The sequence below is a fragment of the Conger conger genome, chromosome 3, assembly GCF_963514075.1.
Source record: "Conger conger chromosome 3, fConCon1.1, whole genome shotgun sequence".
Taxonomy (NCBI): Eukaryota; Metazoa; Chordata; class Actinopteri; order Anguilliformes; family Congridae; genus Conger; species Conger conger.
The window spans coordinates 38598021-38614849 of record NC_083762.1 but is presented as its reverse complement, the minus strand read 5'-3'; the positions used below and the strand labels follow the sequence as shown (position 1 = coordinate 38614849).

Genomic DNA, 16829 nt, shown 5'->3' with positions numbered 1-16829 from the left:
GTCACTGTTCAATTCCAAAACCATTTCCATTAGGTGTTAATTAATAATATTCTTCTGTACATTTGTCTTCATATCTGTATAACTCAGAATAATCATTTAAAAATTAATGAATTATTACAAGAAAAATTTGATCCATCCCAGCTTCTTGCTAAGATTAGGCTTGTCATCACTTGTACATTTGCATCAGTATCTGATCTTGGTGCAGGTACTAAAGCAAAAGAATGTTTTAGACCATTATTTGATTCAATGTAGCTGTGTAATTCTGCTTTATACCCCTGGAAATTCAAAGACCATAACAGCTTCAGTAAACTAGATACTAGGGATGGGCATTTTCAGTATTTTCATGTTTCAGTTACCTGCCGACATTTAATCAATTCACCGATTAAAGATCTATGTTTAGAATTCTTGTAATAGGCTGTACAATCATAGGCTGGATTACAGCCAAAACAATAAAAGTCATAAAAGCACATTAATTAGACATATTACTGCACAACAAGAGCATTATTTCAGGAGTAAAGTTGGGCAAAAAATGACTTCATGAATTCATGGTTGCACAAACGACAGCATGTCTATAGCAGTGTATCACTAGTAATATCTCTGAAATATTTTGAAGGCATGACAATAACAAGGGGTGAGTCTAAATGGCAACATCAATACCAAGATATTAAGCAATAGGCTACTTGCTGAACAAAAGATAGACAAAAAACAAAGTTGCCCACTAATACGTGACTTTGTGCTTTTTCCAAAGTGAAAAAAGGAAATCGGCTGGTTTTCCGTTTGCATGGAAATGCAACCCATTTTTCCACATTTATGGCTAGTCCACTTCAAGGACACTAGCTTGCGTTTTAATTTTATGATAGTTAGATAAGGTATTCAACTCCCAGCCACAATCTGCAATCGTAAACTTCCATCCAGATGTTTGGGCTTGAAAGCTAGCAATACCCAGTGGCAGAGGTATCTGGTATTGAGGTTGAAGGGCAGTCTTGTGCAGATCAGTGGCCTAGTGTATTTAGCATTTTTACCATATTTTATGTCTCCCACATTTCAGAGTTCTTGTTTCTCCAGAATCCATACTGGTGTGGTTCTGCACTTCTGCATTTATGGTATGTACTAATAGTAAAACACCCTGTTGACCTACTGGGCACATGTCGTGCTGAATGGGCCCGATGGGAAGATTTATACACCTGCACTCCTGTTATTTGCCAGGTTTAAGGTATGTTTTCTTAGCAGACTCATCTTACACACTTCTTTGAAAGGAAGGATGTCAGATACCAAACTCTGGTAAATGTTCATTTGCTTTTAGGTTAAACACACGTCAACTTGTGGACAAAAATACTGACAATGTCCTGCATTCCTAGTCCTTTATGTTCTGTAAACACACCACTCCATTTTACAAGGTGCACATGCCGCAGTGTGGACCTTGTCCACATTTAAATGAATGACATGAGCCAAGATTGTTGAGGCTGTGGAATCAGTGGATTAATACAAGCTTTATGTGGATGTCTTCACACATAAACAGAGGGACCTGCTCTGATCAGCCATTGAAAAAAATAGATCAGCCATAGCACATTAGTCGGCCGAATAGTTGGTGGATGTAGATGTAAATTTGTACATACATTGTAAAATGTGCACTTCTCAGACCTCATATTTTGGGTGACTCATTTGTGATTCATTCATCATTGATTGAAAGAAGTCCCCAATTTCACAGATATGAAGGAAAATTTACAGAATGTTATTCCTAACTCACTGATGGCAAATTGATTTTTTTGGAATTCATTCACATTCCCTCATACCAGCACACTAGATATTCCTGTAAAAGGTGTGTGGGAAATAATGTACTTGTCAATCTTCAATAATAGGCACCTTCAGCACAGGGTACAAAGGTTACAAGATACAAATGTTGTGTTATGTTGTGTTACAAGATACAAAAGGCACACTATGTTTGGTGCCACTAATTTCACCTCAGAACTCATTTTGAATACTCATTTAGAATAAAATACTCTGTGGCGTAGCATTCCAATGCTCTATTTTTCTCTTCAACCATGAGGCCAACTCCAGTGCTGTAACCGCTAAACCATAGTGCTGCCTTCAGGGTACAGGTAGAATTACAGTAAATGACATTGGCTTCAAGAATTCAATTTCTGAATCAGATTTTGTTTTTCAGAATCAAAACCTTGTGTTCTCTGCTAAAATGGACAAAAAACGTACATGCCGATTGAAGCAGTTTTATCGTTAGTGGCTGTGTGATTACACCTACTGAGCATAGGTGTAGGCTATTTAGAGCTAGTTGTTAACGTTGTAGTTTATTTCCATGTTGTCACCGCTTTTATGTTAGGAATGCATAAATCGGAATTTAAGTTATACCTAGGCTACATTTGAACTGAAGTAGCCTACAGCAGCTATCAACCCAGTCAGAAACAGAGAGTTGCTTAGATCTTTCTTTTCTTCTGTTATGTTCTGTTCTTTATGTCTACCATCCAGCCTTTATATGAAAACTGGGCACCATCATAATAATTTTTAATGGGTGCCATCTCATCTAGGCCCCTGTGTTTGACCACTAAAATGAATGGGTTGCTACGGCCACTTGTTGTCCAACACGGTCGAGAATCTCATCGGCAGGGACAGGATCACGTGATTAAGAACGATCCATGGCACGTCTATGGGGAGGTAAAGTGGATGTTTTGCTGAATTGCATTTCCGATATACTGCAAAATGCTATGCTGGTGCATTTAATCACGCCAGCAGCAATAAGCAAAGCAAAGCAAATTAAGGATTAAATCATTCTGCAACCACTGAATTACAAGGCTCTGTATCATCAGCAAATGATTGACATGCAGACTGCCATTACTAAACGCAACAACAACAATGATGACATTACCTATCCTCGGCTGGCCAGTCTCATGGGACGTACCAAAACATTTGTGGCCATGCAGTTTTTTTTTGCCATAATTGTGCTTGACATTGGTTGCAGGCTGCCATCGATAGGATACATTTGTGTAAGTAGTACCCTATTTGTAATAAGTTAAAGTTTATAAGTTAAAATCATGCCGTTAAAAAAAGTTAAAATTAAGTTGGTTCTTTACATTTAAGTCGAGGCAATAAATGAATACAGGCACCACTGTCGGTGGCATTGGGATGGTCCAATTGTGGAAATGTGAAAAAGTATGAAAGGGAAAGAATTATGGGAGATTGAGTTCTATCCTCTGTGATCTAAAAACTTGTACCAATTGAAATCCCGTTGTATTTAAACCATGAAACATATACTTTGAACAGATTTCGATGCTACATAGTTAGCTTTTTTTTTTTTTTTTTTTTTTTTTTGTTATCAATATTTTTATTTTTTATTTTGTTTGGTTTTACAAAACCAACAACAAAAAGGGATCTCACAACAGTACACATAAGAGAACACACAATACACATACAGTAGGAGAACACAAACAGTACACATAAGAGAAAACAAACAATACAAAAAACAAAAACTTTACATGCAAGAGAGCGGACAAGGACGAGAGAGAAATAAAAATAAAGAAATGAAGAATGGAGTTCAAATTGTATGAGTAAGATATCAAAAGATGAAGAGAGATGACAAAAGTAATGTTTCAGAACAGCCTATGTATATAAGAAATAGCTTGTGACCAAATACCTAAAGTTTCTGCTTTCGCTCCATTGACCTAAGCTGTAGATTTTTCCAGAATACAAATGTCATAGAACATCGCAGCCCAGATTCTGTTCAAAACAATGGGTTCAAACCAGCTCTTTAAAATGTTTTTTTTTTAGCAGCTGTTGAGGCCGCGAGGATGATTTGCTTCTCAATGTATGATGGATTGACAATCGAGTTGTAACCAAAGAGTAGAAGGGCAGGGCATGGTGGCACATGTTTAACAAGGATGTTGGCAAGTGTATCAACTACGTGTTCCCAGAGATATTTAACAGAGGGACAATGGCAGAACATATGTAGAAGGTTTCCTACCTCAGATTTTGAACAGCGGTCACAAAGATCGCTGCTAATAAGTTTTATTTTATATCTGTGCGCTGGTGTGAAATACACTCTGTGTTCAAATTTTAAATTAATCAGTTGATGAGCGAGATTCTTGGAAGATGAAAATACATTATTCCATATCATAGACCAGTCTAGATCAAAGCCTAGGTTGTGTAGATCTGATTCCCAAGTTGTGGTAACAGATAAACATTTAACATTGTAGTGAACTAACTTATTAAACATTAAGGAAACAAACCCAGATGTTTTAGCAGAGTGGATAAGGTTTATCAAGGAATGAGATGGGACCGGAGTATCCCAAGGTACTCTGTATGCTTTAAGAGCTGTACGAAGTTGGAGATATAAGAACCACGAGGAACCCGGTAGAGAGTAAGCTTCCTTCAGATCTTGAAAAGAGCGGAGGCCTTGTTGATTGAAAATGTCAGTAAGCGTGTGTATACCAAGGTTAGCCCACTGGGGGAAACTAAAAGGCACAGAGCCGGTCTGGATACAGTTGTTGTTCCAAATAGGGGTCCTGTCATGAAATTTACAGACGGAATGTAGTTTTTTTTCAATTTGGTACCAAATGGACAAGGTATTTGAAATGGTAGATCCTATACCCAACCGTGTGGACCGAATTTTAGCGCCACAAAAGGGTAGGTCTTGGATTCTAGTAGGGTAGCATAAGGCATTTTCTAGCTGACGCCATGGTACCCCAGAGGAGGCATCCAGCCAGACCTTCAGGGATCTGAGCTGGAAGGCCCAGTAATAGCATTTAAAGTTAGGGAGGGCAATGCCGCCTAACATTTTGGGACGTGATAAGGTAGAGAGACTAATAGAGGGGCGTTTCCCTTTCCAAAGAAAGTTCCTGCATGTTGCGTCCAGCTCTGCAAACATATTGGGAGGGGGTGAAAGAGGGAGCATTGAGAAAAGGAAGTTAAGACAAGGTAAGATGTTCAATTTAATAAATGTGTCCATGAAGAGACACATGGAGGAGACCATTTGGCTAAATGAGTTTTGACTTTAACCAATGCTGAATTAAAGTTGTCTTTAACCATGGAAGAGAGGCTAGGTCGAATTTGAATCCCCAAATAAGTGAAGCCATTGTGCTCCACGCAAGGTTTAACGGCATTAGAAGGGATTTCGACCAGTTGATTTTAAAACCAGAAAAGGACCCAAATTCCTCAAAGAGGTTGAGGACATGTAGGATAGAGTTATCTAAATCAGACAAATACATCAGAATGTCATCCGCGTAAAGAGAGATGGAGTGAGTGGTTCCTTTGATAGAGATGTTTGATATATTTTGATGTTGTCTGACAGCCTGTGCTAGAGGCTCTAAAGATAGTGCAAATAGACCAGGTGATAGAGGACAGCCTTGCCTAGTAGATGTAGCATGAACTCAGGTGCACCAGGGTGTCCAGTTTGGACGCGCGCAGTGGGGTCAGCGTAGAGGATACGAATCATTTTAATAAATGAGGGTCCGAAGCCAAGATGTTCCAAGACTGCCCATAAATAATCCCACTCCACACGGTCAAAGGCCGTCTCGGTATCCAGTGAAAGGACTGCACAAGGCTGCTTTTGAGTTGAGGAGAATTCAATAATATGTAATAGTCTGCGAATGTTATCCGAAGCTAAACGACCCTTAATAAATCCGGCCTGGTCTAGATGTACTAGATGCGAAATAACATTGTCCAGTCGTCCTGATAAAACTTTGGAATATAGTTTGAGATCGCAGTTTAGAATTGAAAGAGGTCTATAGCTGGCACATTCCAGAGGATCTTTCCCTTTCTTTAAGAGAAGAGTGATAAGAGCAGTTTTTTGGTCACAATGAAAGGTTCCGGTCGTCAGTGAATGGTTTAATGAATTTAAAATAGCTGGGCCAACTGCATCCCATAGAACGGTTATGAGCTCAGGAGGAATGCCATCCAAACCTGGGGATTTTGCTTTTGGCATAGAATCTAAGGCATCTTTCAGTTCAGACAGACTGATGGGAGCTTCCAGGATCGAAGCTTGTTCCGCTGAAAGTGTAGGGAGGTTCAGAGAATTTAGGAAGAGCTGTAGTTTAGTGTTGTCCTTCTGTGATTCCGAAGAGTATAGTTTGGAATAGAAGGAGGTGAATGCTTCATTAATTTCGGAAGGAAGTGTGCATGTATCACCAACAGCATGTTTTATTACATCTATGGATGCTAGGTGTTCTGATTGCTTAAGTTTCCATGCCAAAAGTTTACTGGGCTTTTCAGCATTTTCATAAATATGTTGTCGGGTTCTTAGATGTAGAAATTCAGCTCTGGAGGTAGATAACATTTTATATTTTGCTTTGACAGCAGACAATTCATTTTGTCTTCCTTCAGAGAAGGAGGATTTCTGAAGGGATTGAAGACCCGAGATTTCCCTCTCCAAGGTTTTTAGTTCAAGGTTGCGCACTCTATTCAAAAGGGAGAAGAAGGAGAGACAAATACCTCTTATACAGCATTTTGTTGTTTGGCAAAGGGTATGTGGGCCAATCCATGGTTGTACATTAAAGTTCAAGAATTCTCTAACTTCCCTGTTGAAACTTGTCGTTCTGCAATAGAGATGTGTTAAAACGCCACCTTTTAAACCCAATGGGTCCAGGTATGAAATTGATAGAGATTAGAACAAGGGAGGGATCTGAAAGAAGCATTGGGAGAAAAGATGCATACTGTACATCGTTTAAGAGAGCTGGGGAGATAAAGAAATAATCTATTCTTGAAAAAGAATAATGGCGGGAAGAATAAAAGGTAAAATCTTTAGTGGTCGGATTCCGCAGACACCAGACATCTACAATATTTAAGTAGATTATTTTAATAAATAATTTAAAATAGATGGATGAAGTTCTGCGGACAGATATATTAAGGTTGGTTGAATCCATGGAAGGGTCCACCAACAAATTAAAATCGCCTCCCAGAATCAGCTTAGAGTCTGTGAAATCCAACAACTTCAGCTTCACATTGTCAAAAAAGAGAGAGTTGAATACATTGGGGGCATAAATTGAAGACATACACAATTGTGTACCATTGAGGATAATAGTTGCATAACAGAACCTACCCTCAGCATCTCCACCGGTTTTTATAATTTTTGCATTGAGTTTCCTTTTAATTACAATTAATACACCCTTAGATTTATTAGAAGCACATGAGAAAGCTATAACCTTATAGAACCTATTATTAAATCTGCAAATGTCTACCTCTTTAAAATTAGTTTCTTGTATGAAGCCAAGATCTACATTCTTGAGTTTAAAAAATTCTAGACACTTTACCCTTTTCACCGGTGAATTCAAGCCTCGTACATTCAAAGTCATGATATTGAGATTAATCATGAGGTAAGAGAGAGTAAACTATTATTGATGCTGCATACACATGAGGCCATATTCAACATAGAGCCAAGACTGGAAATGAACACCACAAAAAGACATACATACACCACAAAACAGAAATACAGACAGAAAATAATGCGGACAGCAGTAGGCCTTGTGATAGTAGTCCAGGCTACAGATCTTTACCACCATCTTGTCTGCCTTTCCTTCATAAGCATAAAGATAGCACGGTTACATTAAATAAACAGGAGACAGGAGGAAAAAAAAAAAAGAATATTCCTGATAATCAAGAGTTTGTAACAGTAATAGAAACTGGGCATTCTGGGTCAGGATAACTGAGTTAGGTCTATTTCAATTTTGATTAATCTTCACAATGGGCTACACATTTAGCAAAGCTTTCGTTTTCTTTACATATTAGGCTATTACTAAACGGGGTGTCAAAGATTTCTTTATACTGCTTATTTCAATTATTTTAAGTATGTTCCAAAACAATAATGATAGCCACCATGCTCACGATAGACGTGGCTAATAATAAAGGTAATCATAGTAGTAGGCCTAATAATGATGACAATAGCAGTGGCAGTTATAATGGTATTAATAATGTAAAACCCCACAGCTAACCCAATGACGGAATTTAGCGGGGGCCGAAGGGGGTTTTGCGTGCTTGTCCTTCTGGCGTTGCTGGGAGAACATTAGTTGGGTTAATTATTATCCTCCGTACAAGAACAGAGCACAATTATGTTTAAGAATATACTGGGTCCGTTGCCATGGGTCGGATATGGATTGACCTGCCCCATATCCCGCTTATAGCTGGCCAGAAACGGATCAGTACAATTCTTAATATTCTCCGTTCTCAAACGGGGCCGTATTGTACGCTTAGTGGTTACTATAGTTTTACTCGTTTATCTGACTCCATTTAAAATATAATTTAGAAATTTGGGTTTGCAACTTACGCGGACCTCGGGAGTGATTACATTCGACTTGTACCTGCGCCACCATTACTCAATAGATGCTCCCGGGATTAGCATTACTGCTGAAATCTCAGTTCGGTGGAGAACAAGAGCCGTGCGTCACCCGACCCTTTAAGGGACAGAAATTGCTGGCCGCACAGCTTAGAACTACCACAGGTGTACCGCCCCGCCGATCGGTCGGTCTTCGGCCACCATTTCCCCCTGAGTATTCAGTAGGCTGAAAAGGTACAAGATGAATTAGAGTCATGGAGATCACGCAAGTTCCAAACAAAATAGTTTATTCGCAGACAGGTAGGTTATTAGCTTTAGAATATCACAATACACAAATTAAGAATAGAGATAGAGTAAATAATCATACCTAGCCTGCTTGGACTACACACAAACACACAGTATAGAATATGCCGTATGGAAAGTCGAATACGATCTTCCTGATACTTACATACACGTACAATATGCTGTGTGGGAAGTCGAATACGATCTTCCCAGATTGGTCTGTCTCCCTTGCTTTTATGCCAAATCATACGTTTGAAACCAGGCGGCAGTGCCATAAATCAACCTGGAGGGGTGGTCAAATCTGGAATTTAGACCCCCACCGTTGGGGGTTGAATAGGGAAAATGAGATGATTACCAGGAGAGGACGTGTAGGTTTTCCCTTGGGATACTGAAACTATAGTTTATTAAATTCCATTTGGTATGAAATGTATCTCATCCGATTCCTTGATTTTATCAGATCACATCCATACCAAACAGATTACCCTTATGTTTTATTATGTTGCAGTTATCATGAAACTTCCCTCCTGATTATCCATTTTACATGCAATTCCTGTTACCATTACATAAGACTTAATGCAATAATACAAGGATCACATGGGCAATGTTTTCAAGGTGTTACCGGGTCTATTTACTATCTTAATAGCAGTTTTGAATATTTAATCCAAGAGAGCAGTCACCGTAATGACAGCAGTGCCCAAATGAGGGCACTGTGGCATTGTCTGGAGTCTTCCCCCTTGGAAGTGACCAGGTATGGGGTCACAGGGAGGTCACCAATGTTCGGGAGGATTCTTTTCCCATGACCCAACTGGCCTTGGACCACTCATACATCTTAACTCCCCAACAGGTAGTCTAAACAACATTGAAACCCCAGCTCTCAGGCCCCTCACAAATGGCAGCCCTTCCTGACCTTAACCACTATGCTACAGGCCGCCCCATCATATCTATGAATGCTGTAGTTGGGAGTTTTCATGATAACTGCATTATGCTGTAAATATGTCTTTGTGCCTCTCATGGTAATATACCTTTTGGATAAACCTGATTTGGGTGAATGAAAGGAAAGGAGACAACCCCAGACTGTTTGGTTTCTTCTCCTTATCTCCGAAATCCAGGCCTTAGTTCTTGACCCTAAAAGTGAGTCACCCATCTATAATTTACAGCCAGGCCCACCAGGCAGGGGGCTAAAACACATGGCTTCTACAGAGACAGCTTTTGCCCAGTTTCCCCTCGGCTCCTGAATGGTTATGATATCAACGGTAGACTGTTACAAAAAATAGACCATTACACCAGTCACACTGAACCAATCAGAATAACATCAAACATCACTATATTCTGACCTGGGATTATCATGAAACATCTTTATACCATCTCCAATATTCCTGTTCTGGAATGTGAGAAAAGGGGGCCCCCAGGGCCCAAGAAGGCGCCTCTAAGAATCCTTCTCTAGCTCTCCCCCACAGGCATGTGTGCCAACGGTGGGTGCTAACAATGTATGCTCCAGGAGGGGGAAGTCAGCAAGCTGACCAGCGCATGAGACCAAATGTTACTTATGACTGGTTTACAATAATAGTAGACTGATACTAACCGCTCTCACTTCAATAGGCTATTTAAGTCGAAAAGTAAGGCTAAAATCCATAATCTACTGAGAGTTTACTACCGTCCAAGTGTTATAGTTTTCTTATGATTAGCTTACGTCGCTCTATTTAATTGGGATCAGTATACCGGACGTATCGAATGGGTTGCTATGGCTGCTTGTCCTCCAACACGTCATCACCTAGGAAATTGTCACATGATTAAAAACAATCCATAGATCAGTGGTTCTGTCACAACAAATTCTGTGACAGTTCTCAAAATGTGTATGCTGTTTTTTTCCCAACCACAATTGCAATCACAGAACTTTAACAACCCGTTATTTTTTCTTATTTGCTTTTCATGTTCAGAGGGATTATTTACCCACTTGAGCCACATAACATATGCAATGACATGAAGAATAAAACCCCAATGTTTTTATTGTGCTATATTGCAGACAATTACATAAAGAGGTCACATTTTTTAATCAAATGTTAGACTGAGGTTAATCAATGGGTTCCTAATTACGTTTCGGAACACGTGTTTAATTTATTTCCAAATGTATCACACAATGCAGGTCTGGCTTGTTATCACTTCCTTTGTTTTTGAAATTTGGTTTTAGTGGATAGGTGTCCACAATTGATCCAATTAGAAGCCTATTGATTCACCGCAGTCTTTAGTTTGATCAGTCAAAAATAAGTTTCATAAGTAGCCATACAGCTTGCAATATAGCACAATAAACACAATTTGAACATGGGAATTGTACTACTTGTGGCCATGTCTGACATAATGTTGTGTAAGAGGATAAATAATCCCTTAAAAAATCTATAGCACATAATTAAGAAACATTAATAGCTTGTTCAAATTCAGGGTTTGCACCATAGGCAGGGGTCCCCCAGGAGTTTGGGAACCACTGCCATTGAGTACCAGGTAATATACTGGTTTCGTGAGTAAAAATCCCATTCATATTTGTACTAGAATTAGATTTTTATGAGGATGTATTAAAAGTAAGAGGTAGACTTACCATGAGCTACCAGATGGTGAAATGATAGTGTATGCTCCGTTAGAAGCTATACAGCAGTCTGATTTCTACTTCATTTTTTTAAGAAACGTGTTTTAATCCTGGCTAAGTAGGGTACTGGTGAAAAACTACCACTCCCACAATCCTAACCCGCTGTTACTGCGGAGATGTCCACCACTCCAAAGTTTCGTGGGTGAGCTATGCACTCTATGAAAAGCACGAAGTTTCCATCGGCAGCAATCGGTTCCACTCCAAGATGGACCGATACTGTGACATATACAAGAAAGCACAACATATAACATTTAAACGTTTACAACGCAGAAGTGAGTGGAAAGCGATTCGATTACATTGTTTGCAATGATTTGTGGGGTGCGTAGTCCAATTCAGTACGGTTAAGTGCAGTCTTGTTTGTACCTTTGGCTTTTTCCGTTTTCTAAACATTTAAAAAAAAAATGTTTTAGAATATCATGATTCATCTGGTAGCTGGATTGTTCTGTTAATGCCTTAAAACGCTTTAGGTAGGAACTTTCTATGTTAAAAATAAATGGGAAAAAATCCGGAACCGTAGGCGGTTACTACAACCAGAGAGGAAGAGGCGGTAAAATCTTCGGTACTCTTGGGCTGAGTCGGTGACGTGTGCGTTTATGATTGCTTACCAGCCCCTTGTGTTTAGCATAGTTCAATGGTGTTTAGCCTGTTAGATGCGACGTTACGTTTTCAAATTTTCGTGCGTTGACGGCCTGTCTGATTCCTTCCCGCGGAGTTTGAAAATGTAAACAGCTCTGGCAGCCGCAAAAACGGATCTTTCATAGCTTCATATTTTAGATTCAAACAGAAGCAAAACCGAAAAATAAGCCGTTGTGACACTCTGGTGAGGATTATTATAAATTACTGTAACTAACGTTACCGGTTTTGTATCTTTGGTCTTATCAAGCATACAGGGCTGAGTGAAAGTTAGCTAGTAACAAACTAACTTTAAACCAGTTAGCCGCGGTTAGCTTGCAGCTAATATTACTGTAACTGTACGACTACCGTAAGCAGTCTACGTAGCTTGTCTTTTGAAGCTGACAAAACAAAACTCAGCCAACTAATTTAAACGTTTGATATCTAGCTATCTCTGTTCGACTGTAAAATGTCCCTTAGCGAAGAGTCCCTGACATGTTTACACTCTGGACATATGAGACTGCAAAGTGAATCTAGCAATCGCTGTTTCGGTCACAGGTCTTTCTAAGTTATCAAAGCAATACTGGAAGCCCTGTCCTAAAATGTATTCTTAATGTTACACTTTGCACACACACAACCAAAGCTGATCTGGAAGTAATTTCTTATTCGTCATGATGGTTCGGAACATCGTGACTCTACGTTAATTGCTAACTTACTTGCTGCAAGCATTTGCTAGCTAGACAATAGTAACCATTTAGTCAAAATCTGATCCTCTTTCAAACCATGACAGTTGTGTGTTATGCTTTAGGTCACGAGTATGGCGTGTATAAAAGATCAAGACGTTCAACAACAGTTCAGCAACAAGCTTGAAGAAGTAAGGAGCAAACTACTCAATCAAGCAATAGGCGAAATGATAGAAATGGAGGAGGAGTTGTGTCAAACGCACAAACAGTTCTTCAAATCAGTTAAAGGTAACAATGGGCACGCTACTTCGATCTATCCTCCTACACTGACAAATGAACATATTTGGACTAATGACTCAAGTGTGATCTTGATATTTTAATGCGTTGCAGATACATGTTTAAAGAAATTCAAGGAGGATGAAACCATGTTCGAAACCATTCAAATATACAGAAATGGTGAGTAAATCTGTTTGAGAATTGATTTAGCAGAACCATCAGAATACAGTATGTTCCTACCGTTTAAGACTGAGGAGATATTTAAAAAGTAAATAAAAAAAAAATCAATGCACATGTAATACCAAATGCTGCATAATACTGTGTTATGATCTTGTGCTATTTTCAGATTGAGTGTGAAAGCATTGTCATGCAATGTCACTTGAACTGTATTGCATTTTGTTGAACTTCCTAACTTCCAACTTACTTAAGTGCATAGTGACACAATCCAGAAAGTGTAATTGTTATTCGAAAGTTGCAGAATGTCCTTCTGAGAAATGACTTGTAACGTTCTTGCCGCAGACCTAATTCAAAGCACTTTTGTTACCTAGAATTGGAACACATCTCCACTCTGACAAAAGAGAAGAGGGACATTATTCCAGAGACCTTGTCAGAAATGGAGGAAAAGGAGACTCAGAAAGAGAACATGATCAGAAACATCAACAGACTCAAAGAAGGCCTAGTCAAGAAGAAAGAATGTAAGTTTGAAATTGGAGCAGTGCTTGTAACACAATTTCATATTCTCATGTAAATTACCATATGCATCCTTGAACTTCCAGTAAGTTCCTTGACTGTATTAGCAATGATACCATTTGTTGTCTGTACAAATCTAAATGTTCATGTACAAAATCAAAATGGTGACTAATTTTCCATTTCATTTTCTTCTCTCAACCTCTGAAGTGATTATTTCACAAAACAAAGCAAATAAAGCCAGACTGAAAAATTTGAACAAAGCTAAACTAGTGTTCCAAGAATCACTGGGACTGGAAATAAGAAAAATTCATGGTGAGAAACTTTTAAATGTTTGTTTTAAACTTTTCCCTGCATTGCCAAATGCGGCTAGCGTTCATTATTTACATGGGAGTTAAGATCTCCGGCTGATTATTTTGTAATAATGCATGTCTTTTTTTACGAAGGTGAGAAGTTGCAGTTCATATTTAGAAACATCAACCACAAGGACCCTGAGATTGTGTACACATTCATCCTCAGGATTAGTGAAGAGGGCTCTTATGAAGGTAAGTTGAATTGAGGTATGGCCAGGCTCTTTTGTATGTCCCTTTGTAAGCCTTAACAGGAGGTGGAAGATTCCTTTTTGTCAGGGTGATCTTTCATCACTGGATCTTTGTATGTTATATGTGAACCCTTGGATGATAGGTCTATAATAGGTCTATATTGAGATATTGATATTTGGCTTAAACAACTTCTATAGTTTCATACAATATATGTTCAGAAACAAGTAGTTCATTTTAGTGTTTTTATACCAGCCATGTCAATTAAACAATGCACCCCAAAAGAATGTGTGCTACCTCCGCTTAAAGCTATAGCTGAATTTTTGAAAAGTTTTTGTATATTTGTATCGTATATTTCAGCTGATGGCAAAGAGAATAAAATGGTCAGAGGGGAAAAAAAGCAATAAGTCCCACACGTTTTCATGGGAAATTTCCATTAAAAAAAAAATCCTGGAATTCTGCAACCCTAATCTAGATACTAGTATAACAGAGCTCATGTCTGGATCTCCATTCTCACTGCAGTTTGTTTCGGTTCCCCGTTTTCAAAACTGGAACGATATGGTGGTCCATGAATATATTTTCTCTTATTCCACTTTAATAGTTATCTGAATCAGTCCTTTCGGGAAAACCTTTCAGGTGAGAAATGGGCAATGCAGGTGCTGAATCTTTATTCATATTTGATCTGCAATGCCTCGTTTGAAAGTTTGATCAGTGTTTTCTGAACAGGGCGAGCTGCACTGGACCAATTTATTTGCATAGAATAAGGGCGGATTATATCCTATGCAAATTCAGAATTGGCGAACACTCAACACCACTCACTGGACAGCATCCATGATGCACTGTGCAGCCTTTTCATAGAAAATGATGAGTTAGCACAGGACTGCGAGAACTCCCAGTTAGGCATTCTAATAACAGCAATGATAATATTACCACCTTTCTTTAAGACGAGTCTCTTCAGTTATCCTATGCTCTTCTGCCCCCATATATGAGTGTGTGACATGACAAAAATTTAAAAGGCTATTATATTTGATGTATTACTACGTGCCTTGTTAGCTTTTGTGTAAAAATGAACTGCCATACTTTTTTCCTCTGAATTATTTGTCTAAACAAGGTATACAAATTTTTCTTTTGGCTTTATCACAAGTGAAATGCAAGGAAAAAAGTTACTGCAGAAGGTCTTCTAAGTCTCGCAACATACTCCCTTTCTGTCATTTTTTCTCCCAGTGGTTTCCTGTGATCCTCCAATCGAGAGCATGCCCCACTTGGAGCGTAAACTGCAAGAGACAAACAACTTCTCAGCATTCCTGGCAAATGTCAGGAAGGAATTTGCATCTTAAACCTTCTAAAACTGTCAAAAGTAACCCAATGCTGGGAATAGTTTTTTTCCCAGATGGTTAACTTTGTTTTAGAATGCATTAGGTGAAGGAAGGACTGAATGTTTTTTACTCAATAAACCCTGGATGTGGAAAATGACTGCCATCCAGTAAAATAATGCCTGTTCTTTTTATTTGGAGTAAATGTCATAAATTATGTTCTTTGTCAAAGAGAAATTACATAGTAATTAATAATTAACATAATCATTTTTCAAATTATTGCACTAGTTCAATTTCATCAGTTGAATGCTTGGACTTGTCATTACTGCAGATTGTTTTATAGCTGTAACTCTTGGCACATACATTTATACTCAATAACCCATAATGACAATGTAAAAACATGTTTTTAGACATTTTTGCAAATGTATTAAAAATCTAAAACTGAAATTGCTCATTTACATAAGTATTCAGACCCTTTGCTGTGGCACTCCAAATTGTGTTCAGGTGCATCCTGTTTGCTGTAATTATCCTTGAGGTGTGTCAAGAACTTGATTGGAGTCCATCTATGGCAAATAGAATTGATTGGACATGGTTTAGTAAGGCACCCACAATTCACCCTGCTGGGGCAGGAACCAAGCCGTGAAGTCCGGGGAACTCTGTAGACCTCCGCAATAAAATGAACAACAACTTGGAGTGTTCCCAGGAGCACAGTAGCCTCAGTAGAAGTTTGGAACCATCAGCACTCTTCCTATAGTTGGCCGTTTGCCCAAACTGAGTAACCGGGCAAGAAGGGCCAACGTTCACTCTAACATAGCTTTGGAAGTCCTCTGCAGAGATGGGAAAAGCTGCTGGAAGGACGACCATCTCAGCAGCACTCCATCAATCGGGTCTTTATGGTAGAGTGGCTAGATGAAAGTTAGCCAAACAGCATTTAAAAGACTCCGAGCATGAGGAAAAGATTCTCTGGTCTGATGAGACAAAAATGTAACCCCTCGGTCAGAACTCCAAGCACGATGTCTGGTGAACTCTATACACCGCTCAGCACCTGGCTAATATCATCCCTGCTATGGTGAAGCATGGTGGTGGCAGCATCATGCTATGGGGGTGCTTCTCAGCACCAGGGATAGGGAAGGTGGTCAGATTTATGGAAAGGATGAATGCGGCCAAATACAGAGATGCCATTGAAGAAAACCTGCTCCAGAGTGCACCTAACCTCAGACTGGGGCGATGGTTCACCTTTCAGCACGACAATGACCTGTACCATACAGCCAAGACAATGCTGGAGTGGCTTCGGGATAAGTATCTGACTGTCCTTGAGTGGCCCAGCAAAATCCCATGCTTGAACCCCATAGAACATCTGTGGAGAGACCTGAAGATGGCAGTTCACGGATGCTTCCCATCCAATCTGACAGAGCTTGAGAGGACCTGCCAGGAAGAATGGGATAAACTGCCTAAATCCAGGTGTGGAAAGCTTGTAGAGATTTACCCAAGAAGACTCAAAGCTGTAATTGCTGCCAAAGGAGCTTC

At 39.2% G+C, this 16829-nt stretch overlaps 1 protein-coding gene across 2 annotated transcripts; it reads left to right on the top strand.

Annotated features, from left to right (window-relative positions):
• The first annotated feature begins 11320 nt into the window (after positions 1–11320).
• On the top strand, positions 11321–15749 carry spc25 (SPC25 component of NDC80 kinetochore complex). 2 transcript variants are annotated; one of them, XM_061234451.1, is made up of 7 exons: positions 11321–11464; positions 12613–12775; positions 12878–12943; positions 13312–13458; positions 13661–13765; positions 13897–13995; positions 15214–15749. In XM_061234451.1, exons 2-7 carry the CDS (start codon positions 12622–12624, stop codon positions 15324–15326), a joined length of 684 nt encoding a protein of 227 aa, XP_061090435.1. In that variant the 5' UTR covers positions 11321–11464; positions 12613–12621; the 3' UTR covers positions 15327–15749. The 2 variants fall into 2 exon arrangements, with proteins under 2 accessions (XP_061090435.1, XP_061090433.1); XM_061234449.1 differs by lacking the exon at positions 11321–11464 and adding an exon at positions 11797–12012.
• Positions 15750–16829: the final 1080 nt, after the last annotated feature.

What these genes read in the sequence shown, in the direction of transcription:
- spc25 (XM_061234451.1), top strand. Translation starts at nt 12,622, where the DNA reads ATGGCGTGTATAAAAGATCAAGACGTTCAACAACAGTTCAGCAACAAG. An exon ending in GGAAATAAGAAAAATTCATG is followed by an intron (nt 13,766 to 13,896) that starts GTGAGAAACTTT and finishes TTTTTTACGAAG; the next exon opens with GTGAGAAGTTGCAGTTCATA. An exon ending in TGAAGAGGGCTCTTATGAAG is followed by an intron (nt 13,996 to 15,213) that starts GTAAGTTGAATT and finishes TTTTTCTCCCAG; the next exon opens with TGGTTTCCTGTGATCCTCCA.